The sequence below is a fragment of the Bufo bufo genome, chromosome 1 (assembly GCF_905171765.1).
Source record: "Bufo bufo chromosome 1, aBufBuf1.1, whole genome shotgun sequence".
In the NCBI taxonomy this organism is placed as follows: Eukaryota; Metazoa; Chordata; class Amphibia; order Anura; family Bufonidae; genus Bufo; species Bufo bufo.
This window is the reverse complement of record NC_053389.1, coordinates 625,448,147-625,475,387: the sequence shown is the minus strand read 5'-3', so window position 1 is coordinate 625,475,387 and position 27,241 is coordinate 625,448,147. Positions and strand designations below refer to the sequence as shown.

At 42.8% G+C, this 27,241-nt stretch overlaps 1 protein-coding gene across 1 annotated transcript in view; it reads left to right on the top strand.

Annotated features, from left to right (window-relative positions):
- The window catches only part of LOC120985723, a 61,081-nt gene extending 42,495 nt beyond the window's left edge, over positions 1-18,586 (top strand). The window contains exons 6-7 of the mRNA XM_040413824.1: positions 196-374; positions 16,670-18,586. Coding sequence (XP_040269758.1) covers positions 196-374; positions 16,670-17,262 — 772 coding nt within the window. The 3' untranslated portion in view covers positions 17,263-18,586. The remainder of the gene's footprint in view (positions 1-195; positions 375-16,669) is intronic.
- Positions 18,587-27,241: the final 8,655 nt, after the last annotated feature.

Below are 27,241 nucleotides of genomic sequence, written 5' to 3'. Positions count from 1 at the left end.
GATGTCTTCAATGGAGCTAAATTCTCTGTTCCAAAACAAAGTGTTTTCTACTCTCCTGGCCCCTCCTAGCTGTCTTACACTTAGAAGTGGCGCTGGATACGCTGAAGTTATGAAGAGGCTGAGTATAATATATTTTATATATTTAAATTACATTTTGTCTCGCTTTAGTAAAAAGGATGTTTTATTTCCTTGTAGGACTCAGTGTATGAATGTCATTAACATGATAAGTAAGCTGTGTAATAAAGACAAAGTGATTCGAAAAATAGCACAAGTTACAAAGCAAAATGAAACACAATCAAGCAAAACTGAAAAGAAAAACTACACAGGACTGTTAAATACCACTACACCTACAAAGGACACCACAATGGACTCAGGTAAGACTTTCGGAAAATTAGACTTGTTGAAGCATGTTAGAATTGTAACATGGTTGGTAGTTCTTCAGAAGCTTTCATAAAGTATTCAGATACTTTCATATTGATAGTCTAACCTCAGTATCTGATTGGCAGAGGTCCAACTGACGATCAGCTCTCCTGCAGTAGTACCATTATGTAATGGATAGAACTGATTATTGCAGCATTGCTCCATTTAACTTCAATAGGAGTTGAAGTAGTATAGTAGTAGAAGTTGAAGGTCACTGATATTTCACAACTGTACATTTATCTGATAAAAATGTAAACATAACTATATGCATTTGGCATCCAGTGGTTACTTTTGTAAATTGAATGAACCCTTTGATCTGACCAAAATGTAATTGCAATTTGTGGTTGTGCTGGTTACCAGGCAGGTCAGAGTTCAGGGGTAATCATTTGAAGATGAGAGAGTGTGATCTAAGACATTTAGGGGGAAATGTACACTGTGGAGTAAAAAAATAGCAACTTTCCCGCTTCATGACACTTTTCAGAAGTGGCAAGAAAAGGGGCATGGCGAGGGCAGGAAGGAGACATTGCAGCAGGTCCGCCACATTTATCTTTATTCATGCCAGTTTTCTGGTGTCAATAAAGAAATATATGGCAGCTCTGAGACTGTTGCAAGGCCAGCAGGAAGATGCACCAAGTCTATGAGAACTGTGCATCTTCCGGTGACGCAGGGGAATCAAAAGCAGCAAACAAAAAGCCAGTATTAAAGGGGTAGTAGGACAAACCTCCTTCTTCCTTCATTCAGCATGAATTTCATGCTGCAAAGCTCCCCTTTGCCCTGCACTATATAGTGCAGTGCAAGGGCTTTTTCTTTAGATCTCTGAATAGGAATGCTAGGCGGAGACTTCCGCCTAGCAGTGAGCCTGGTAACGTCACCAGTATTGATGATCGGCAACATCGTGGTGTTCGGCCGAATACCACGTGTGCTCGAGCGTGATGCTCGAGTCTCATCTCTGCACGTTTGTTGGCTGCTACACATCCAATAAATATGCAGGTAAGTACTGCCACTCACTGTAATGCCGTAGTCATGTTGGTTACTAGCATTACAGTGATTGGCTGGCCGAAGCGCGATGACACGTGGTTCAGCCAGAGCTGTGCTGTAGAAGGGACTTGAATTGAAGGATAGGGAATTGAATTTTATTTATTTTATTTTTTGGTTAGGCAGGGTTGGTGTTAGAGACCCAAAAGTCCTTTTAAGGACTATTGTTGTGTCTGGCAGCAATATATATTTTTAGCGCAACCTGCGCAAAATTGAGTGGGATTAGAGACCCAAAAGTCCTTTTAATGACTACTGTTGTATCTGGCAGCAATATATATTATTAGCACAACCTGCACTAAATTGCTAAAACTTGTTAGAAACCCAAAAGTCCTTTAAAGGACTATTGCTGTATCTGGCAGCAATATATACTGTATTTTTAGCTCAACCTGTGCTAAATAGCTTGCAATTGTTTGGCCGCTGCAGACAGCGACATTATCTGCGCTACATCTCCTGTGTAATGTGTGCGCAGCCTAACAATATCTGTGACATCCAGTGTACTTTTTCCGTAGACGGTGTCCGCTGCGGACAGTTACATTACCTGCGCTACATCTCCTGTATAACGTTTGCGTATCCTAAAAATATCTGTGACATCCAGTGTACTTTTTATGTAGACGCTGCAGACAGCGACATTATCTGCACTACATCTCCTGTTTTACGTGTGCGCATACAAAAAATATCTGTGACATCCAGTGTACTTTTTCCGTAGACGGTGTCCACTGCGGACAGTTACATTACCTGCGCTACATCTCCTGTATAACGTTTGCGTATCCAAAAAATATCTGTGAAATCCAGTGTACTTTTTATGTAGACGCTGCAGACAGCGACATTATCTGCACTACATCTCCTGTTTTACGTGTGCGCATACTAAAAATATCTGTGACATTCAGTGTACTTTTTCCGTAGACGCTGCAGACAGCGACATTATCTGCGCTACATCTCCTGTTTTACGTGTGCGCATACTAAAAATATCTGTGACATCCAGTGTACTTTTTACGTAGACGGTGTCCGCTGCGGACAGTTACATTACCTGCGCTACATCTCCTGTATAACGTTTGCACATCCTAAATATCAGTGACATTCAGTCAAATTTTTTCACTGCTGGTGGCAGCGACATTACCTGCTCTACATCTCCTGTATAATGTTTGCGCATCATAAATATTAGTGACATTCAGTTTAATTTATTTGCGCATACACTTACAAAACCTGCGCTACTGTACGTGTGACATACTTGCAAGCATATATACTATTTAATATGCAGAAGACGAGCAGTAAGGGACGGGGAAGTGGCCGTGCTGCTGATGGAGCACGCAGAGGCCGTGTCCCTGGGTGCGGTGAAACTGTGCCTGCTGCCAGAGCACAAGAAACACACTCATCCACGATACCTAGCTTCATGTCCCAGTTTGCAGGGTGGCGCAGGACACCACTCTCGAAGTCAGACCAGTACGACCAGGTGGTCGGTTGGATTGCAGCAGATAAGGCTTCCAGTCGGTTTAGCATCACCCTGTCTTCCACAAAGTCCAGTCTCAGTAGCCAAGAGTCTGGTCAACACAACCCTCACCCTGATCCTCCTTCCTACCACCATGGAGAGTATTGCCAAACAAGTGATCCCACACTTAGATATTCCGAGGAGCTCTTTTCATTGTTATTCCTTGATTTGGCCCTCTCGCCAAGCCCGCTTGAAGAGGGACATGAGGAGGTTGTGTGCACCGATGCGCAAACTCTTGAGCATCCACAGTCACAAGAAGATGACGGTGGGGAACGGCAATTAGTGTTTCACGAGGTGGATGATAATGATGAGACACAGTTGTCAATAAGTGAGGTTGTTGTTAGGCCAACAAGTCAGGAGGATAACCAGAGTGAGGAAGTGGAAGAGGAGGTGTGGACGATGAAATCACTGACCCAACCTGGCAAGCCAAGCGAGGACAGCAGTACAGAGGGGGAGGGATCCGCAGAACTGCAACAGGCTGCAAGAGGCAGTGGGGTGGCAAAAATGGAGAAGGCGGGCCACACCAAACAGGCACGCAACTGTTCCCCTAACACCCCCTTGCGGCAATATCCCTTGCCAAGGGGTAGGTGTTCCGCAGTCTTGCACTTTTTTGAGGAAAGTGTGGACGATAAAAGAATTGTCATTTGCATCCTGTGCCGTACCAAAATGAGCAGGGGCGTGAACACTAGAAATACTAGCTCAACGCGTTTCTTCTATATAAGAGTCATCCGGCCGTACTAGCGCCTGATATGCTGTTATGCTGTTGCTCTGAATAAATGAGATAGCTCAGCTTAGGCTACTTTCACACCTGCGTTAGGTGCGGATCCGTCTGGTATCTGCACAGACGGATCCGCACCTATAAATGCAAACGATGGTATCCGTTCAGAACGGATCCATCTGCATTCTATGTAAAAAAAAGTCTAAGTCTAGTTGTTAGTCAGACGGATCCGTCCTGACTTTACATTGAAAGTCAATGGGGGACGGATCCGTTTGCAATTGCATTATATTGTGTCAACGTCAAACGGATCCGTCCCTATTGACTTACATTGTAAGTCAGGACGGATCCGTTTGGCTCCGCACGGCCAGCCGGACAACAAAACGCTGCAAGCAGCGTTTTGGTGTCCGCCTCCAGAGCGGAATGGAGGCGGAACAGAGCCAAACTGATGCATTCTGAACAGATCCGCATCCATTCAGAATGCATTGGGGCTATGCGGGCGTGGCCTTAGAGCGCATGGAGTAGGTCGCACCGCTCACAGCTCCTGCCGATATCCTGACTGTTTGTGTGGTAGCAACTCCTGATTTGCAGTTTTTTTCCTTGCCTGGTGGGTGAGAGGTGACCGGAGAGTGCGGCGATATCTTTATGAGCTCCGATATGCCGAGGAAGTCCAGTAAGGGGCCGCGATCCGACAGGCCAGCGGTGAGCCGACATGGCGCCGAGGAAGATGAGGGGCCGGCCTTACAGCCGAAGTTGAGCCAGAGCGCGGCCGCAGACAGCGATGTGGGAGACTGGGCTGAGGACAAGGAGACGGACATACATATCTCCTCTGAACAGGAGGATGGATCCATAGAGGGGGAGGCCCTGGATGCGGTGAATTGGCCGCCATTAACTCCTGCACGGCCGACTAAAAGCGCGGTAGGCCCTAAAGCTGGGACCAGTGAAGAGCCTACTTTAAAAGATATCATGGCCGCTGTGGCCAGCTGTAATAGCACGCTGAAAGTGCTTACAGTGCAAGTTGGCAGCCTGAGGTCGGATGTGTCTATAATTAGGCACGACCTACACAAAATATCTGAACGCACCTCTGAATTGGAGAAGAGGGTGTCCACCATAGAAGACGACATCCAGCCTTTGCAAATGGCGGCAAAAACAACTGCTAAGGACATTGCTGCTTTATATGCCAAAACAGATGATTTGGAGAACAGGTCCAGAAGGAATAACCTGCGGATTGTGGGTATGCCAGAAAAGACGGAGGGGGATAATGCCACAGAGTTTGTGGAAAAATGGCTACACCAGTTATTTCATGAGAAAGGTCTATCTTCCCTGTATGCGGTGGAGCGGGCGCACAGAGTCCCCATGCGGCCGCTTCCGCCAGGCAGACCTCCCCGTCCTATACTGGCGAAGATCCTGCATTTTAAAGACCGGGACACTATCCTGCGGCAATCAAGGGACAATGAGGAGATGGTCATGAATGGGGCTAAAGTATCCATATTTCCGGATTATTCCAATGAGGTGCAGCGGAGGAGAAGCAGATTTATGGAAGTAAAGAAAAGGCTGAGAGGTCTACAAGTCCAGTATGCTATGCTGTTTCCTGCTAAACTGCGTGTGGTGGCATTGGGATCCACCAGATTTTTTGAAGATCCGGAGGAGGCCGCGCAGTGGCTGGACGTCCACGAGCGTCAATTGAGAAGTGGGGCCCTGGACACTTGAAGGAGGCAGATATATGTTTCTTATGTTCACTTTATATATGCATTTGCACTCTAGGGTTGCTTTAAATGTTGCACCAGTTAAGAAGTGTATTATGTAATGCTACCACAAGATAGAGCCTGTGGAGGGAGTTGGTAGATTAGGGAGGAAAATGTTTTTCTCAGATGTGGGGAGGATTCTCTACCTGAAGAAATGTGTTATAACCTGTTATGATTGTTATACGTTGGGGGGCAAGGAGCTCTCGGATGGCCCCGTTTTAATGTGTGGGGATAATACCAAAGGGATAGCGATCCCTAGTTACAGCAATTTGATTGTGAGAGGGAGAGGGAGGGGGGGGGATGGGTGGGTGGATGGGCAGTTGGGGGGAAGGGCTAAGGTCTTGAACTATGAGCAGAGGAAGTCTGAGTGGGTTGTGAGACTCAAGCATGGTCTGAAGTTTTATCATGTCACAGGTGATTAGAGTTATAAGCTGGAATGTGAGAGGGATGGCAGACGCACGGAAGAGACAGTGTGTTTTTCAATACTTAGGGCGGTTTCAGCCGGCTATATGTTGCCTTCAGGAAACGCATCTGACTGGAGATAATTTACACTGGATGAGTAAAAACTGGGTGATTCATGCGCTACATTCAACTCAGTCCTCTCACTCTAGAGGTGTAAGCATGATTGTGCATAGTAGCATTAGGTATGAACATATGCAGGAATGTGTGGACACTGATGGTAGGTATGTGTGTGTGGTGTGTAAGGTGGATGGAATACAGGTGGTGCTTGTGTCCGTGTACGTGCCTCCGCCATTTGTTTCCCCATTGATAAGAGAGATTATGGACTTTGTGGCGGACTTCCCTGGGTTGCCGTGGCTACTGGTGGGGGACTTCAATTGCGCACTGAATGACTCCCTAGATAGATGTCGGGTGGATGGAGCAGGTGGTTTACCGGGGAGCAGGGCTCTTAGGAATATTATGTGTGAAATAGGTGTACATGATGTATGGAGATTGCGTAACCCGGATAAGCGGGAATACTCGTGTAGATCAGCCACACATCACTCGTTATCACGTATTGATATGGCCCTTGTCAATGATGCTATGCTACCACTGGTTAAAGATGTTGTCTATCATCCTCGGTCGTTGTCTGACCACTCTCTGGTGCAGATCGACTTGTGCCTGGGGGTGCTCAGACAGGGACCTAGGCTGTGGAAATGCAATTCACACTGGCTGAATGTGTTGGGCGATTTGTCTGGGATCTCTCTGGAGATTAAGGAATTTTTTGCTATCAATACAGGGACGGCATCGATACCGGGGGTCTGGGACGCCATGAAAGCATTCCTGAGGGGAGTCTTGATGAAAGAAATTAGCAAGCACAAATCTAGGTCTAGGGAGGCGGATGTTAAGGCGCATGTACTGGTGGCTGAGGCGGAGAGAGAGTTTGGTAGATTCCCCACCCTGATTAATAGTGAGGCACTGGCGGTAGCTCAGGAGCAGCTGAGGTGTCATTTACTGCAGGCCGCAGAGAGAAAGAGGAGTTTTTATCGTCAGAGATCGTTCGAAGAGGGTGAGAAGGTGGGTCATTTGTTATCGGTGGTTTCTCAGGCCCAGAGAGGCTCCTCATGTATTCAGGAACTGGAAAATAACTTTGGGGACAGTAGTCGGGACACAAAAGGAATATTAGATATTCTAAAAAGTTTTTATGTATCTCTATATGCTTCCACTGGTTCTAGCTCTGAAGAGGCGCTGAATGATTTTCTGGGGGAGGCACAGTTAACGGTGCTGTCAGAGGAGGATAGAGAAAGGCTAGAGGAGCCGATTACACTTGAGGAACTGGAAGCCGCACTTGGGGATATGGCGAACGGTAAGGCGCCTGGAGCCGACGGACTCCCAGTAGAGGTATATAAAAAGTTGCAGGGGATACTACTTCCTGAACTACTTAAGGTGCTTGAGCACTCATTGGAGGCAGGTTCGCTACCACATTCGATGCAGGAAGCTATAATTGTGGTTATACCTAAACCTGGGAAGGATCCTAAAATTCCGGATTCCTATAGACCAATTTCGCTTCTCACGGCTGATGTTAAGCTCCTGGCGAAGGTGTTGGCGAACAGGCTGTCCAAGGTGATCCTGACTATTGTGCACCCGGACCAGACGGGGTTTATGCCTGGGAAATCGACAGCTATTAATCTTCGTAGGTTATATACTGGTCTGAGTATTCCGGCAGATAATTGTGGAGATAGGGCCTTGCTTGCTCTTGACGCCACCAAGGCGTTTGATAGTGTGGAGTGGAGTTACTTGTGGGGGGTCTTGAGAACCATGGGCTTTGGAGCGCGGTTCATTCAGTGGGTAAAGGTCCTATATTCTAGTCCCAAGGCGAGAATCAGAGCTAATGGTGGGTTGTCAGACCGTTTCGCCCTGGCCAGGGGCACCAGACAGGGATGCCCATTGTCGCCCTTATTATTTGCTCTTGCAATTGAGCCGCTCGCGGCTCACATTCGTTTATCAACAAATATAAAGGGGTTTAAATACGGTGGGCTGCACAACAAAGTGGCTATGTACGCAGATGACACTTTGCTTTTTATTGGTGATACTGGGGCGTCCCTGGATGCGGCCATGGCATTGATTGACAGATTTGGTGGCTTTTCTGGGCTTCGGATAAATTGGCAAAAATCCTCTTTGATGCCAATTGATGGGCAGGCCCTGTCAGGTAGACAAGCAGATAGTCTGGTTCCCTGGGTGGATAAATTTAAATATTTGGGACTGTATATAACACCTAGACTGTCAGATTTTGAGGACCTTAATTTGTCCCCGTTGCTGGCTAATTTCAGGATAAAGGTGAGGTCATGGTGTAGGCTCTTTCTCTCTGTGGTAGGTAGAGTGAACCTTTTGAAAATGGTTACGATGCCTCAGCTGCTCTATGTATTGAACAATGCTCCCGTATGGATCCCCCTAGATAGATTTAAGAAAATTCATTCTATATTCAGGGATCTCATTTGGAAATATAGTCAGGCTAGGATTAAATTGGAAACATTGCAATACGCCAAGTCTGAAGGTGGCCTGGCTGTTCCTAATGCATGGATTTACTTTTTGGCTTCCCAGTGTCAGCATTTCAAGGGATGGATTAGCTTCCAAGTGCCGGACATGACTGGGCAGATATTACAGCATTGGTTGGGCAGTCGGGACCTCATGGGTATTCTAGAAGGGTCAGGTATGCATGCTGGAAGGGGAAAACTCCCTCTTATCGAACTCATGAAAAAGATTTGGGCAAGGGTGAAGCAATTGAGAGGTGTAGGTGGAATTAGCGAACTTTCTCCTATTAGAAATAATCACCTATTGCCGGAATTTTTTACCATGTCTGGACTTGGAAGTTGGGAAACTCATGGAGTGATGAGAATTGGCCAACTAATTGAGGGCAAGATTTGTAAATCATTTCAGAACCTGCAGCAGGAATTCAATATCCCTAGGGAATGGTTTTACAAATATCTTCAGGTGAGGCATGCTCTTGAGGTCACGTTACGGAAAGGATGTGTGATAGCCCAAATGGAGGCGGTTCATAAGCTTGTTCTTCTGACAGGGGGGGGGAAGAGAGGGCTGATATCACAGGTATACGCTCTTCTACTTGATAAATTCTTAGAGGGGTTTCCGCTCTAAAGAATGAAGAAATGGGAGGCTGACTTGGGGGATATGGCTAAGGATAAATGGGAGGATATACTGGAAAGTGTCCCCAGGGTGTCCTTGAGTGAACAGGGTAAACTGTCCCAACTATTTATCATACATAGAAAATACAAAACACCGGTGTTCCTTAAAAAAGTTGGAGTAAGATCTGATGACAAGTGTCCGAAATGTATGGAAGAAGGTGCGGATTTGCTACATATGCTGTGGTCTTGTCCAGTAATTGGGAACTATTGGAATGACGTAAGGAATATGATTAATAGTAAAATGATGTTGAAAATTCAAAATGACCCTAAGGTGTGCGTATTGGGTTATGTGTCTGAGATTGGAGGGACTGAATCTGTCAAGGTGGCAGTGGGAAGGTTGCTGTATGTGGCCAGGAAGCTGGTGGCTATGAGATGGATCCAGGGGAGTCTGCCTACACTGGGAGAGTTTGAGAGGAAGGTGCATGATATGTTGGTATTGGAAAAAGGGGTGTATGTGAAGAGAGGGTGTCCTCAGAAGTTTGACAAATTGTGGAGTGAATGGTTATCTCATACTCATGTAGTTATTTAGGCTCTGGTTGGTTAAAGACTAGTTTACAGGGCGGGGTGGGTGTAGGGATGGGCAGGGGGGGGGGCGGGAGGGGTTCGGGGAGGGTCTAGACATTTATTACTCTTAGTCTCTATATTTGTTTTTGGGTGTGTATAAGTCACATGCTGTTGCATGATTTATAAACGTGTTGGTATTGATATGATATTGATGTACACTGATTCCACATTGTGGATAAAGTAAGGAAAGATAATGTATTGTTTTCTGTAAAATTTGTCTTTATTGGCTTAATAAAAACGATTTGATTTAAAAAAGAATGCATTGGGGCTAAACTGATCCGTTTGGGGCCGCTTGTGAGAGCCTTGAAACGGATCTCACAGGCGGACACCTAAACGCTGGTGTGAAAGTAGCCTAAGATAGGCAGGTTATTTTGGCTCCTGATGACTCTTATATAGAAGAAACTCATTTTGCTAGTATTACTGCGATAGCATGAGCTAGATGACAGTCCTCTTGGGAAGTTGGATTGGGTCCGATCTTGCAGGATACCTACAGCTGTGTTGCTACACCCTGAATCATACAGCACAGAGGTGATCCATGCTTGACACATTACCAGGGCACCCTGATCTGCACCTACCCCTGTTCTTCCCAATTTAATCACCACAGCTGGTCTGAGAGCGCTGGGACATTTTAGTGTTTATCACACAAGTACACTGTTGTCTCCTGGCTCTCATGCTGCCATTTTAGCATCAGCTGTGGTTGATTAGCTTGCATGTGATTCCCATCACACCTCTCCATAGTTGTACCTGGATACCTGTCAAGGCCTATGGAGGCGATTTGATATTGGGACACATTCTCATATCCCTTTGGCTACAGAGTGGAGGTGGCGACACTACTCACATGGTGGGTTCACATGCCACAATTGTTTGAGCACTTGGTTAGTGTCACCCCACCTGCCTATTATTAGGGATTTTTTAGGTCACATTGTTCCTCTCCCTATTTTATTGATATACCAATAAAAGTTACATTTTAGCGTATCCCACATCTTCCGTGATTATAGCTCATATGTTAAATAGAGACTAAACAAGGGGCCGCTTCAGGGGCGCTCCGTGAATGCTAAGTGTAGCAGCAGCGGTATCACGGCAGAACCACACAGACTGCTGTACAGAGAAGGTAATGTATTAAATATTTATGATACTGCACTATGGGACGTGTTGAAATTAATATACAGGAATCACAGATGAGCTAAATTTATGCACATGGGATTACATCAATATACAAGTATTCAACTGGCTTAACCAGTGTACCTGAAATGTAGACTCCTGTTTGTGCGCTAATGCTCCTCCTCGTGTTTCCGTATTTGGTGCAGAAGTTTTACTTTCCTGCAGTTAGTAATTGTCCATTCGATGTATGTTGTTCACCGGATCATTGATGCTTGAATCCGGAATCAATCCAGGTGTTGTGTAGCTTGGCGTGCTGCCTCGTGCCCCTGCAGGTGGAGCGATGCTACAGCAGGTGGAGGTTTCCACTGAAAGTGATTAGCGCTCGCTCTGAGCTGTGAGTGACGTCACTGCAGCGGTCATCAATGACCACCGGTGCCAGGTATCTCTTCCCCAACGCGTTTCGAATAGACGCTGTTCTTCCTCAGGGAGTACTACTTTCAGTGGAAACCTCCACCTGCTGTAGCATAGCGCCACCGGCCGGGGCACGAGGCAGCACGCCAAGCTACACAACACCTGGATTGATTCCGGATTCAAGCATCAATGATCCGATGAACAACATACATCGAATGGACAATTACTAACTGCAGGAAAGTAAAACTTCTGCACCAAGTATGGAAACACGAGGAGGAGCATTAGCGCACAAACAGGAGTCTACATTTCAGGTACACTAGTTAAGCCAGTTGAATACTTGTATATTGATGTAATCCCATGTGCATAAATTTAGCTCATCTGTGATTCCTGTATATTAATTTCAACACGTCCCATAGCGCAGTATCATAAATATTTAATACATATCTCATATGTTAGTTTCACATTTTTGCAAACTAAGGGGAGGTGAATATAAGAGTCACACCTACAATACACATGCTGGATGTGTGTACGTGACAATACACAACTACTAAACCTACCCATGAAAAATATGAAAAAAGTGTTTACTAACATTTAAAGGATCATTGACATTAGGTTGCTCTCTTTTATAATTGAATGGTCTGAATGGTCATACTCTGGCATATATTCAGCAATACAAAAACCTGAGGTAGGATAGATGATCTCTCCCTATCAGTAATAATCTGTAGACCATCACTATGAGGAACCAACACGATCTTAAAGGGGTTGTGCAGCCACATTATTTGTTTTGCCTGTACTGTAGCTGACAATGCCATAAAATAACAAAATAACTTATCTCGCCGGTCTTCTGCCACTCTCATAGTGGAGAATCTGGGAAGTATCGGCATGGGGGCATCAGGGGATTGGTTCTGATACTCCTTTTGCTATTTAAGTATTTAAGGCATTATAAGCTGTTTTAAAAAATGTAATGTGGCTGGACAAACCATTTAAGAAAGGTTCTTTGCATCCAACTGCTTCAGGGCCCACTTTGTGGAAGGTGATGTCATTCATTACAATATAACAAGCCAACAAAGCAAATTTTTATTTGGCAATAAAATAGCAACTTACTTGAGAAATATCCAGAAATAAATATAGTAACTTTTTATCATCAATAGTTAAAGGCTATTTACACCTTCGGGGGCAAATTTTTTTATGATTGCATTTTATTTATTTTTGGCTAAAAATCCTGTTTCCAAATAGTCTTTATTAAAAATATTGAGCTGTTCTGTCACAAGGAGTTAACTGTTTGTCTAGCTGTATGAATCGTACTTTCACTTTTGCCAGTCATCTAATAACCCTTATGTCTAAATTACTAAAAAGTCATAAACACTTATTTAAGGCTAGTATTACACTAGCAGATCAGCAAGGCAATTGTCAGGAGGGAAGCATTACTTCCGGGCTATTACATGCAGCGATCTCCTCCGAAGTAGGGGGAGGAGCGATCGCTAATGCCATTGCTTGTGAGGAGAAGCGATCGCTAATGCCATCACTTGTCGTCATATTGAATTATTGTTTGATTAGACAGCACAATATACTGCCATAGCCACCGGGTGCCTGCTGTTTCATACAATAATGCTGGTTGCAGACTTTTAACCCTTCATATGCCATGGTCAAATGGACGCATGTGGACGCGCTAAAACCCAGAAGCGCGAGATTCTTGGTGTGCTCTGGCTCCCCCCAGTGAGGCAGGCCCTGTCCTACTGTGTAACAGGAGGCTGCTGCACATTAGTTTCTATTGAGCTCCTGCCTGTGGCAGGGATACCTAGGAACATAGGTATAATCGCCATAGACTGCAAGTGTCACGGTTCCTTCTCTGACAGATGGCAGGAGGTCAAGGAGACTGGCGGAGGGTGGAGGAATCTAACAGCCTCTTTGATTACTCTTTATTCAGTGTTTGTTTGTGACCTCATCCCCTCATCCCCTGTTTCAGGTGTAGCTTAGTACTCATTACTCTACCCTATTTAGTGGTGCCCCACCCATCTTACTGTTCGGTAGATAGCTTCATTTGGGTTTGGCAGAGCTGGTGTGAGGTTGTCTCCTGGTGTTCCTGCTCGTCCATCACTACAGAAGTGTCGCGTTTGTGTTTTGTTTTCCCTTCCTTGCTTGTTGTTACTAGGCCTCAGGGAGACGCCTGTTCCTTCATCAGGGAAGGAACAGGTTGCCTCAGCTCTGATAATATTTTTAGGGCTCTCTAGGGTCTCCAGGGTCCCAGGTTACAGGGTACGGGCATTTTTACCTTCAAGGGGTGCCCATACGGTTAGGAGTCAGGGCCAGGAGTAGGGTTACTAGGAGGTGACCTTTTCCTTTCCCTAGCGCTGAGGCCTAGTGGCTTTCCATTTCCCTCCTGGTTGTCAGTTTGGTGTTTCCTCCTATACTTCATCTGTGACACCAAGGCTAATACATTGGAGTCTATGAAAGAAGCAATCTAATGATTGTTTGTTATAGTTTCCTATGGCAACTATAAAAAGTATAAAAAACATATATATATATATATATATATATATATATATATATTTCCACAGAATGAAAATTAATAAACATGAAAATTAAATAAAATACATCACGGGCATCGACGCATGCGAAAACGTAAAATGTAAAAATAATTATCCCATGAAATGAAAGCAACTGGTCAGTTTTACCATATAAGAAATGCCATAAAAACAAAACCCATAAAACAGTTGTAGAATTGCAACTTGTCTCGCAAAAAACAAGCCCTAATACGGCTATGGCCCCAGAAAGGCAGGGAGTGAAAAATGCAAATGCTAAAACAAAAAACCTCTGGGGCTGAAAGGGTTAATATATACACTTCTGTCAAAAGTTTAAAAAAAATTAAAATGGAGGATGGAGGTCAGAGAAGTACTACCATAAGACATTAAGATATAAATATTGCAAATAATCTAAATGCTGTATAGCATTCAATAGTGCCAAACTATCTAATTGCAAGCAGTGCAATCAATATAAATGCACAAGAAGAGTGCACAACTGTAATTATTTTATTTTTTATAATGCCTAGTAGTGGAAATGTTAAATGTACATTTCACTTTGACAGAAGTAAAGCTGGAAATATACATTTAATATTTATACTACTTAATTTATACTGCTTATTGTCATGAACAACACTACATACAGTACCTTTATTACCATATCCTGTAAAAGCATTAGGGATATGTACAGGTTAGTGCACATTTGCTGTGTTATCTCCAGCATTTTTAAGCACCATATTTCCATCTTGTAATTTACCTCAAGGTGGCAGTGTGTCATCTAAATTATGTGTCAGTATATATAATGGATCTGACATATCTGTAAATTATGATCAGCCTAGTGTAAACATTTCAACTGCGTACATATAAAAGTAAAAATATAAAGATATTTTATTGAAAAGAATGATTAACTAAACTTTTCAGAATAAGCGTCCATATGTGCATACATGAGTGATAGCACCATATTTGACAATTATATGTCTTGTATCTGCCATTTTAACAGTTTTCTTCTATACTTGCAATATCTATAATTTTCAGCATCCCTGAGCTGCTCATCATGTCTGCCCATAGACTACATATATAGAGAGAGTAGTTTCTGCTTCCTAAGGGTCCGTGTGCTTTTTCACATCTGTTGCTCTGTTCCGTGGGGCCACAAAAAAAATAGAACATGTCCTAATTTTGTCCGTTTTGCGGACAAGAATAGGCATTTCTATTATGGGCTACATTCAATGTGCTGCCTGCTTCGTTCATAGTGTGCCCTGCACTGGTGAATGGCAGTCTAAGGCATATTGGTACACATAGACTTTTTGCAGGGTGCGGGTGCCCACAGAGAGGGCTCTGAGTACCGCCTCTGGCACCTGTGCCATAGGTTCGCCACCACTGACATAGGACATTACAGGGAAGTACTGTATAGATTTCAATAAAGAACTTAGGGTGAGATATAACACTTACTATTAGTTGCTGAAGAGAGTTCTCTCTTTCCTACTCCCCCTACATAAACTTTTATGGGATGATGGAATCTGATCATTCAGTGAACAGTCAGTCAGTTTTGGTTTTAACCTCTTGATTACCGCCGACGTATATGTATGGGGAATTATATGTTTTAAATATGGTGCTTCAATCAGCAGAGGCCCGGGGCTACTGTCTGCGACCGGCAATACTGCCAATTGCATACATTTAACCTTTTAGATGCCATAGTCAAGTGTAACCACCATCTAAATGCCCAAAGACCATATTCAGCCATTCAGCCATGCAGTCATCAGGGACCCATTCCTTCTCTCTGAAGCCCTGAGTCTCTCTAAAGAAACCCAGCATAGCAGAGCTGCAGGTCCCATGGAGGCCTGCAGGTGGCAGGCCTCCATAGGTAATCACAAATGAAGCTTAGACTGTAGTTCTTTTGAACTACAGTCTAAGCTGGAATAAATCTGAATGCTTCATGTTGTAGCCTCCTGGGGGGGGGCTAAAAAAAGTTTAGAAAAGTTTTTTTTTAAGTTTTCAAAAATATAAAAAATATACAAATCTAAATCCTCCCCTTTCCCCAGAATAAAAATTAAAAATTAAAAAACATAATGGTCATGGGCACAACTGTGTCCCTAAACGGCCGTACTATTAAAATATAACAATATTTATCCCATATGACAGCCAATTCACAATTTTTTTTATTTTATTCACTTCACCCAAAAAATTGAACAAAAAGTTATCAAAAGTCACATACACTCCAAAATTGTATCATTAAAAAGTACAAATTGTCCCGCAAAAAATGACCCTATATGCAGCTCCGTAGACATTACTATAAATAGTTATGGGGGACAGAATATGACGATGAAAAAAATAAATAAAAAAATTCTGATTTTTTTTTCAGTATTAAAACACAAGAAAAACTATATAAATATTGGTATTTTTATAATCGTACTGACCCAGAGAATAAAGGGCACAGGTCAGTTTTGCTGCATAGGGGACGCTGTGTTTTTTTCCACTTCATTGTATGCCATATTAAATGCCCTGCAAAAAACAAGTCATCATAGGGTCATGTGAGCAGAAAAATGAAGTTAGGTACGAAAAATTTAAACGCAAATGAAAAAACCTCCGGTGTTCAAAGAGTTAATGAAACAATGCTAGTTTGGAAAAGGAAAGGAGAAGCTGCTAACTTTAGAACAAGGCATTTTTCTCTAACATATACTGCAAAGTTTCTTATAGTCACCTGTACAACTGATTTATACAAAGTTATGTGAAAATACTGTGAAAATTCAAGCAAAAGGAGGGGACTACTAAACCTTACATCCCTTTGGGATCACACAATGTTTTTCAATGTCAATTCTTTCTAATTATCGATTAAACATCAATCTAGTTATTCAATAAATGTGTTTTGATGTGTCACTGGCAAGAATAAAGACATCCAACTAGTAGTACAGCAAAAGATGTACAAATTCTTTTTTTCAGAGAAAAAGTAGCTACTAAGAAAAAACTGCTTTATATAGCAATCATTACATAAGGTTGTAGATAACATTATAATAATACATTTGTGGACATTCTTCTAGGTAATGAAACACAAAGCCTGAAGGCCATGCAGGAATTACAAGAATTGTTTTCAGAACTAAATAAGACAAATGGTATGAAAGATAATGAAGATGAGATTATGAAACTGGAGGACACAAGGAATCCAGCAGAAAACATCTTTAAACTGCAAGCCGAAGAGGGCACAAATAATAATGAAACATCTGATGAAGAAGACCAACCTAATAATATGCTAATACAAGAACAGCAAACAGGAAGTAATGAAAAACCTCCTGCTCTAAAACCTAACCAAAGTAAGACTAAGAAAGTCAATAATTCTTACTATCCCATGTTACTATCAAGAGATAAAAGTCTACCATTGACAAATCAAAACGACATAAGAGCAGATGAAGAAGTTACTGATAAACCATTAGAAGACATTACAGTGGGCATAGATAATGTTATAAGTGAGGACAATGCATATAGCACAGAAAACAATCTGGACGTTCAAAAAAAGAAAATAAAGAAACTAGATGAGTATATTAATAAAGCAAAAGGAGAATCTGAGTATGAACATCAAAGATTAACAAAAGGTTTGGAATTGAATGACCAAGAAATCTTAGAGATAATATCATAAAACAAATAGAGGGACAGGAGGCTGCCATAAATTTAAAGTCTGTTGCATGGCCAGCGGAAGGATGCGACAAAGCTGGCTGCACAAGGGGAGTCAAGGCTGGCGAACAAAATGCCGGTTTTGATAACTCTCCCTTATTCCATATAGAGATGAGTAAATCACTGAAAATTAAATTTGGATTTGATTCGTCGACCATTTTGATTTGGGCCTGAATCAATTCTACCCAAATCGAAAGTGGCCTGAAAATTTGTTTATGACATCTCTCATTTTTTAAATTTTTATACTTTTTTTCTCTTTCTCTCTCTACAAAATTCACCCGAATTTAATCACCAAAATTTAAATTTGGAAGGATTTTGAATTTTTACAAAAAAATCTGATCCAATTCGATTAGTTTATTATTGATTTGCTTATCTCTAATAATATAAAAATAAGTACACAGCCAACCATACAGGGCAGTTGGGGTGGTAGTATGCATGAAGTTGCAGTGTCAGGTTGCAGATAGTTAACATAGTTTGTAGCGCATTTCTTTGTGAGTAGCAGGCACAATGATGGGGAATGGCGATGGTTCGGTGTTCATCTCTGATCGCGGCATCTGAGATGACTATTGAGGGCTGTCACCTTATCTATTTGCTCTCGAAGAATCCGCTACAGACATCTTGATTGAAGATCCAGCATGAAATCTCGCAAGGTGCATGATGATGTCATCACACTGGCCAAAGTTGTGATGTCATACATTACCGTGCGCAAGATTTCGACTGGATCTTCAATCAAGATCGCAGTGGCCAACTCTTCATGCACAAATTGATGAGGTTAGTATGAATTTTTTTTCAACACTAGTTAAAAGCGCAGACTCCCCTACTTTTTCCCAGGTATTGAAAGCTGTACACTTAAGAGCCATAACAGTAGAGTATAACATCCCAAAACTAGACATGAGGGTCCGGTACTGCTTCCTTTTACCTTGTGAGCACAATGCATTTATTGAGGATAGTGGTGCAGCTTCATGGTCTAAGCATCCTCCATTGTATTATATACTGCACTTGTCATTTGTTTTCAGGTTTTATACCATCTGTTTTCTATGTGTTTATATGTATATGCATGTATACAACGTCTGACTGTACATGTATAAGAATATTTGTATTTATTGATTGTAAAGCCCCAACGCTCTTTTACAAAATTCAAACTATGCCACTTACTAGAAATAAAGCATTAGACATTCAATGTTTCAAACTTTCCTGCTCCAGAATCTAAGGTGCCAAGCCAAGTATAATCTTGTTTGAAGGAATCCCTAACATATATTATTATAATATTCATTTTTCTACCTAATAAAATGCTGTAAAACCAATGATGTGTGTGGATTTATCTTACTATATTGACTTATAAGCAACCATCCAGGCAACTCCTTCTGATGTAACATACCTCCCAACTTTTGACAATAACAAGGAGGGACAATATTAGTGGCGCGCCATGTGTGCCATAGCATATTTTGTAGTACTAAGCCACACCTCTAACTCCATTTATCTACACACGCCCAATCCTGCCCAGTCCCCATAGTGCCCCCACACAAAAGTTATATCAACAAGTTATATTCTTTCAGTAGTTATACCCACATTTTGGCCCCCTTTCAGCAGTTATGCCCACACTGTGCCCCCTGTTTCAGTAGTAATTCCCACATAGTGTCCCCTTTTTAGTAACTATTTCCACATTGTGTCCCCCTTTTAGTACTGACATCTCTTGCAAAGGGGTTCTCCGGGAATTAAGAAAAATGAAAATGCTTAAATTTTACTTTATTATAAATTTATTCTCAAATATCCTTCATTATTTATAATGGCTCGTTTTGTCTGGGGAGCAATCATCAGTGGAAACAAAATGGCCACTGCCCCATTAGTTCACACAAAACCTGTCCTAATCACACATGAGGACAAGTTACTTTACAACACTGAGGTAAATAGCTGCCTCATCCTCCTCTCTCTTGTCAGGGATTATGATCCTGAATACAGATGGTAAGAACTTTAGCTGAATCTCTGTAGGAATAGAGTTCATGAGGAGACATGAAGTACAGAGAGGATGGACAGGACAGGCTGTGGTAATGGAGACTGTAAACAAGTGCTGCTGCTCATTAGCCACACCTCAACATCCTTTCATATTTCCTCATTATCTCCATTCCCACAGAGATTCACCTTTATTCAGGATCATGATTCCTGACAAGCAGAGCAGAGGGAAGGAGGAGGCAGCACTATGGATCATTGCTGTGTGATTAGGACAGGTTTTGTGTGTACTGATAGGACGGCGGCCATTTTATTTCTCATGATGATTGCTCCCTAGACAAAACGAGCCAATATAACTAATGAAAGGTATTTGTGAATATATTTATTATAAAATAATATTTAAGTATTTTCATTTTTTTTATTCCTGGAGAACCCCTTTAATAAAATAAAAACTAAATACTCACCTAGGCATTCCCCCGATGATTGGAGCACATCCTGCGCTCCCCAGCAGGAACGATGTGGTCACCCATTGGGCTGCTGGGCTATGTGGGGGAGTATGCAGACCTGAGAACTAGCCCAGCAAGCGTGATGTGTGACTGCATCGAGCCTGCTGGGCAGCACAGGATATGTGAGTTGAATGGCAGCTGAGTTGAATGGTGAAGCAGGGAGGATAGTCAGTTGAGAGAGGGACATATCTTAGCTCTCCTGGGACTTCAGAACAGCCTCCGAAGTCCGGGACTGTCCTACCGGATCTGGGATGGTTGGGATGTATGGATGTAATTAATCATGGATGTAATTATTTATCCATGCATTGACTTCTGGTTTAGCTGGTGATGGACTTATGATTATATACAACAGTAATCTGAAGAGGCAGAGCTGCAGGGTGGACCAATGATGAGTAGCAAAGTAGTGTGCTCCAGCACTAGAAAATGGATTGAATTAAGCTATCTTGTCATGGAACCATGGTGTGTTCACGCCCAAAAACACTCCACAGAAAGATGAGAAGGGATCCAGCGAGTAAAGTAAAATCACTTCTTTATTGCATAGTCCACATAAAAAAAATGTACATCTTCAAGCAGTCTGATGCACTTTGACCAATCAGTATATAATTAATTATTTGTGATTATGCCTATGCATAGAATGAATCCAATTTACAGCACTACACTTAATAAAATGTTAGTAAGTCTTTATGATAATTGAACCCTGCAGGAAATCAGCTATACGTTGACCTATAGTAGGTGCTTTCTTATAAACTACTTTACACCCCTGAGATAAGATTTGCTTCAATTTTCTCATCCTCATATAACAAGTCAAAGATCTGATTACCCCTATAGTGTATGGCCTTTCCAAGGTTCACAAAAATATCTCACCTCCTCCTTTAAGACTTATTGTCTCAGGAGTGGGGTGTTTTTGTGAAAGAACTGCATACCTCCCAACCGTCCTGGATCTGGCGTGACAGTTCCGGATTGCAGTGGCTGTCCCGCCGTCCTGGTACGGGGAGGTATGTCCCGCTTTCCAGCGTAATGATGAAACAAGAGCTGTCCGTCCGCTCTCTGCTTCATCATTCCTCCCTCCTGCCGGCGCTTCACACAGCAGGTCTGGGAAGGGGGTGGGGCCGGCCAGCAGCTCAGTGTATCCTGCTGCTGCTGGGGAAAGAGATAAGTATGGGGAGTTAAATTTTTTTTTACTGCCTGTGAAGGGGGCACATTACTGGGCATATTACTATCAGGGGCACTTTACTGGGTGTATTACTATCAGGGGGAACTTTACTGGGCATATTACTGTCAGGGGGCACTTTACTGGGCATATTACTATTAGGGGGCACTTTACTGGCATAATACTGTCAGGGGGCACTTTACTGGGCAAATTATTATCAGGGGGCACTTTACTGGGTATATTACTGTCAGGGGACACATAACTGGGCATAACTACTGTGAGGTGGCACATATCTGGGCATAACTACTGTGAGGGGGCACATATCTGGGCATAAGTATTGTGAGACAGCACCTATTTGGCCATAACTATTGAGAGGGGGGCACATATCTGGCCATAAAGACAGTGAGGGGGCACATAACTGGCCATAACTACTGTGAGGGGCCACATAGCTGGCCATAACTACTGTGAGGGACACATATCTGGCCATAACTACTGAGAGGGGGCACCTATCTGGCCATAACTACTGTGAGGGGGCACCTATCTGGCCATAACTACTAAGAGGCGGGACCTATCTGGCTATAACTACTGAGTGGAAGCACCTATCTGGCCATAACTACTGAGAGGGGGCACTTATCTGGCCATAAATACTATGAGGGGGCACATAACTGGGTATAACTACTGTGAGGGGGAGCACATATCTGTGCATCGCTACTGTGAGGGGGCACATATCTAGGCATCGCTACTATGAGGGGCACATATCTGGCCATAACTACTGTGAGGGGGCACATATCTGGTCATAACTACTGTGAAAGATGCACATAGCTGGCCATAACTAATGTGAGGGGGCACCTATCTGGCCATAACTACTGAGAGACAGGACCTATCTGGCTATAACTACTGAGTGGAAGCACCTATCTAGCTATAAATACTATGAGGGGGCACATAACTGGGTACAACTACTGTGAGGGGAGCACATATCTGGGCATCGCTACTGTGAGGGGGCACACATTACTGTGAGGGGCACATATCTGGCCATAACTACTGTGAGGGGGCACATATCTGGTCATAACTACTGTGAAAGGTGCACATAGCTGAACATAACTACTGTGAGGGGACACATATCTAGGCATAATTTGTGAAGGGCCACAATGCTGGCATAACTACTGTGTGGTAGAATAAAGGGGGAATAATTACTATGTGGGGACAATTAGGGGAGTGGGTGGGATTAAAAAAATCACTTAAAAAAGATACAACACATTCTGCACGATATAATAGTAAATATGTGGATGTGCATGACTACATTTATAAAGTCACGGAAAATAATGCACTAAAACAATAGACCTTGATTAAGGTGGTACATATAGCTGTGTGTGCTCATTCTGTAATCGGTTGCTTGGTGCACACAGAGGTAACTAAGAGCAGCACACTATATGTGCAGAGTCTGCGCTCCTGAACATAGATGCCCATATGGCATAGGTACGTTTAGAATAGGACCTGCCTTACTGAGACCACCATAGACTGGGTAGGTGGGCACAGATGTGTTTTGATTAAAATACAGTCAGGTCCATAAATATTGGGACATCAACACAATTCTTAAATTTTTGGCTCTATAAACCACCACAATGGATTTGAAATTAAACAAACAAGATGTGCTTTAACTGAAGACTGTCAGCTTTAATTTGAGGGTATTTACATCCAAATCAGGTGAATGGTGTAGGAATTACAACAGTTTGCATAGGTGCCTCTCATTTGTTAAGGGACCAAAATTAATGGGACAATTGGCTTCTCAGCTGTTCCATGGCTAGGTGTGTGTTATTACCTCATTATCCCAATTACAATGAGCAGATAAAAGGTCCAGAGTTCATCTCAACTGTGCTATTTGCATTTGGAATCTGTTGCTGTCAACTCTCAAGATGAGATCCAAAGAGCTGTCATTATCAGTGAAGCAAGCCATCATTAGGCTGAAAAAACACAACAAACCCATCAGATAGATAGCAAAAACATTAGGCGTGGCCAAAACAACTGTTTGGAACATTCTTAAAAAGAAGGAACGCATCGGGGAGCTCAGCAACACCAAAAGACCCGGAAGACCACGGAAAACAACTGTGGTGGATGACTGAAGAATTCTTTCCCTGGTGAAGAAAACACCCTTCACAACAGTTGGCCAGATCAAGAACACTCTCCAGGAGGTAGGTGTATGTGTGTCAAAGTCAACAATCAAGAGAAGACTTCACCAGAGTGAATACAGAGGGTTCACCACAAAATGTAAACCCTTGGTGAGCCTCAAAAACAGGAAGGCCAGATTCGAGTTTGCCAAACGACATCTAAAAAAACCTTCACAGTTCTGGAACAACATCCTATGGACAGATGAGACCAAGATCAACTTGTACCACAGTGATGGGAAGAGAAGAGTATGGAGAAGGAAAGGGACTGCTCATGATCCTAAGCATACCACCTCAGCAGTGAAGCATGGTGGTGGTAGTGTCATGGCGTGGGCATGTATGGCTGCCAATGGAACTGGTTCTCTTGTATTTATTGATGATGTGACTGCTGACAAAAGCAGCAGGATGAATTCTGAAGTGTTTCGGGCAATATTATCTGCTCATATTCAGCCAAATGCTTCAGAAACCATTGGACGGCGCTTCATAGTGCAGATGGACAATGACCCAAAGCATACTGCAAAAGCAACCAAAGAGTTTTTTTAAGGGAAAGAAGTGGAATGTTATGCAATGGCCAAGTCAATCACCTGACCTGAATCCGATTGAGCATGCATTTCACTTGCTGAAGATAAAACTGAAGGGAAAATGCCCCAAAAACAAGCAGGAACTGAAGATAGTTGCAGTAGAGGCCTGGCAGAGCATCACCAGGGATAAAACCCAGCGTCTGGTGATGTCTATGCGTTCCAGACTTCAGGCTGTAATTGACTGCAAAGGATTTGCAACCAAGTATTAAAAATTGAAAGTTTGATTTATGATTATTATTCTGTCCCATTACTTTTGGTCCCTTAACAAGTGGGAGGCACATATGCAAACTGTTGTAATTACTACACCATTCACTTGATTTGGATGTAAATACCCTCACATTAAAGCTGACAGTCTGCAGTTAAAGCACATCTTGTTCGTTTAATTTCAAATCCATTGTGGTGGTGTATAGAGCCAAAAATGTTAGAATTGTGTCGATGTCCCAATATTTATGGACCTGACTGTATATTGGCTACGTTTTTATCATTTGAGTGAGAGCTTAGTCCATATATTATGTTTGCAGCTATTGTTTTAGTGCATTATTTTCTGTGACTGGGTGGGATTAGGTGTATAGTTTTGTATTGGGAGGAGTTATAGGCGTGGCCTAGTGCAAAAATAAATATTGCCGTTCCCTCTTTTCAAAAGTTGGGAGGTATGGAATTTGTAACAGCGGCTGCTGTGTGCCACTGTTCCCCTTCTTACCACCGCGGTGATCTGCTGCCAGTGCATCCCATTTATTGATGCCAGAAGTGGCCCAAATCATTAAAAATAAAAAGCTAGCATTTTGTAATTATAAAAAAACCCAGAGCAATGAAGATAAGGAAATCTACAAGATTAGGCAGAGAGAGGCCAAGCAAGTTATAAGAACTTCTAAAGCGCAGGCAGAAGAAAAACTAGCTCAGTCTATGAAAAAAGGGGATAAGACATTCTTCAGATATATAAATGAAAAAAGGAAATTAAAACAAGGAATAACTAAATTAAAAACAAAGGACGGAAGGTATGTAGAAGAGAATAAAGGGCTAGCCGACTGCCTTAATGAATACTTCTGTTCAGTTTTTACAAAAGAAAAAGGAGAAGGACCTCCACTAGAAAGAATGACTAATAAATCGTTTGATGCATGTATCTTTACAGAGGAAGATGTTCTAAGTTTGCTGTCTAAGGTGAAGACAAATAAGTCACAGGGGCCTGATGAGATACACCCAAAATTATTAAAAGAGCTTAGTGGTGAGCTGGCTAAACCGTTAACAGATTTATTTAACCAATCATTAGTAACAGGAGTCGTCCCGGAAGATTGGAAATTGGCAAATGTCGTGCCCATTCACAAGAAAGGTAGTAGGGAGGAATCGAGCAACTATAGACCAGTGAGTCTGACATCAATAGTAGGCAAATTAATGGAAACCCTATTAAAGGATAGGATTGTGGAACATCTAAAATCCCATGGATTGCAAGATGAAAAACAACATGGGTTTACTTCAGGGAGATCATGTCAAACAAATCTTATAGATTTTTTTGACTGGGTGAATAAAATAATAGACGGTGGAGGTGCAGTAGACATCGCATATCTAGATTTTAGTAAGGCTTTTGACACTGTCCCACATAGAAGACTTATCAATAAACTGCAGTCATTGAGCATGGACTCCCATATTGTTGAGTGGATTAGGCAGTGGCTGAGTGACAGACAACAGAGGGTTGTAGTCAATGGAGAACATTCAAAACAAGGTCATGTTACCAGTGGGGTTCCACAGGGATCTGTACTGGGACCGATTTTGTTTAATATCTTCATAAGTGATATTGCAAAAGGCCTCGATGGTAAGGTTTGTCTTTTTGCTGATGACACAAAGATATGTAACAGGGTTGATGTTCCTGGAGGGAAACGCCAAATGGAAAAGGATTTAGGAAAACTAGAAGAATGGTCAGAACTCTGGAAACTGAAATTTAATGTGGATAAGTGCAAGATAATGCACCTGGGGCGTAAAAACCCAAGGGCAGAATATAGAATATTTGACACAGTCCTGACCTCAGTATCTGAGGAAAGGGATTTAGGAGTAATTATTTCAGAAGACTTAAAGGTGGGAAGACAATGTAATAGAGCAGCACGAAATGCCAGCAGAATGCTTGGATGTATAGGGAGAGGTATAAGCAGTAGAAAGAGTGAAGTGCTTATGCCGCTGTACAGAACACTGGTGAGACCTCACTTGGAGTATTGTGCGCAGTACTGGAGGCCATATCTCCAGAAGGATATAGATACTCTAGAGAGAGTTCAGAGAAGAGCTACTAAACTAGTACATGGATTGCAGGATAAAACTTACCAGGAAAGGTTAAAGGACCTTAATATGTATAGCTTGGAAGAAAGAAGAGACAGAGGGGATATGATAGAAACTTTTAAATACATAAAGGGAATCAACTCGGTAAAGGAGGAGAGCATATTTAAAAGAATAAAAACTACCACAAGAGGACACAGTTTTAAATTAGAGGGGCAAAGGTTTAAAAGTAATATAAGGAAGTATTACTTTACTGAGAGAGTAGTGGATGCATGGAATAGCCTTCCTGCAGAAGTGGTAGCTGCAAATACAGTGAAGGGGTTTAAGCATGCATGGGATAGGCATAAGGCCATCCTTCATATAAGATAAGGGCCGGGGGCTATCCATAGTATTCAGTATATTGGGCAGACTAGATGGGCCAAATGGTTCTTATCTGCCGACACATTCTATGTTTCTATGATGCAGTCCTGGGCTCTGTCTGTGTAGGTACTGTTGTTCTGGGATCCGCTACACAGTTTCCTCTCAGCCCTGGCCATAGCATGTTTGCTGCTTGTATCCTGCAGCACTTCCTTAAGGGCCAGCGTGCGTCACTTCCTGTGCTTTATGGGTTGGGTCATGTGACCTCGCTGACCAATCGTAGCCCTCCTGCACATATATAAGTGGCTCAGCCCCCTTCCCAGATGCCTCAGTGTCAAGGTCCTTGAGTCCTGCTAAGGGTCCTGATATCCGCTTGTGTTCCTGACTCATACTTGTATTCCTCGACTCTGCTACCTGTTTGATCCCTGCCTGCCTGCTTGCCTTGACTCTTGAGGTGCCGACCCAGATTGCCTGACCTGCACCTGTGCCACTGTCACCGCCAGTTCTGTGAAAAGGTCTGGCAGACGTTCTTCTCTACCTCTTGTATGGCGTTCTTTGTTTTGGTTTTACGTTGTCATCTCCTTTCCTTCTGCCAGGTGTCACTTATTAGCCACAGTAGATGTCATTGCTCGGAGATTATGGTGGCCGGCTCTTCGTAAGACGGTTGAGGGTTTTGTGGCAGCCTGCGAGACCTGCGTTCGTGCCAAGGTCCCTCATTCACAACCATCGGGTTCTCTCCTCCCGTTACCCATTCCTTCCCATCCTCGGACGCATCTGTTTAAGCAAAATGGCGCATTTCATTCCCTTTCCTGGGTTACCCAATGCTAAGACGTTGGCGCAAGCGTTGGTTGATCATATTGTTAAATTGCATGGCATTCCTTCAGACATTGTTTCTGATAGGGGCACGCAATTTGTTTCCAGATTCTGGAAGGCCTTCTGTTCTCGCTTGGGGGTTCGGTTGTCGTTCTCTTCTGCTTTTCAC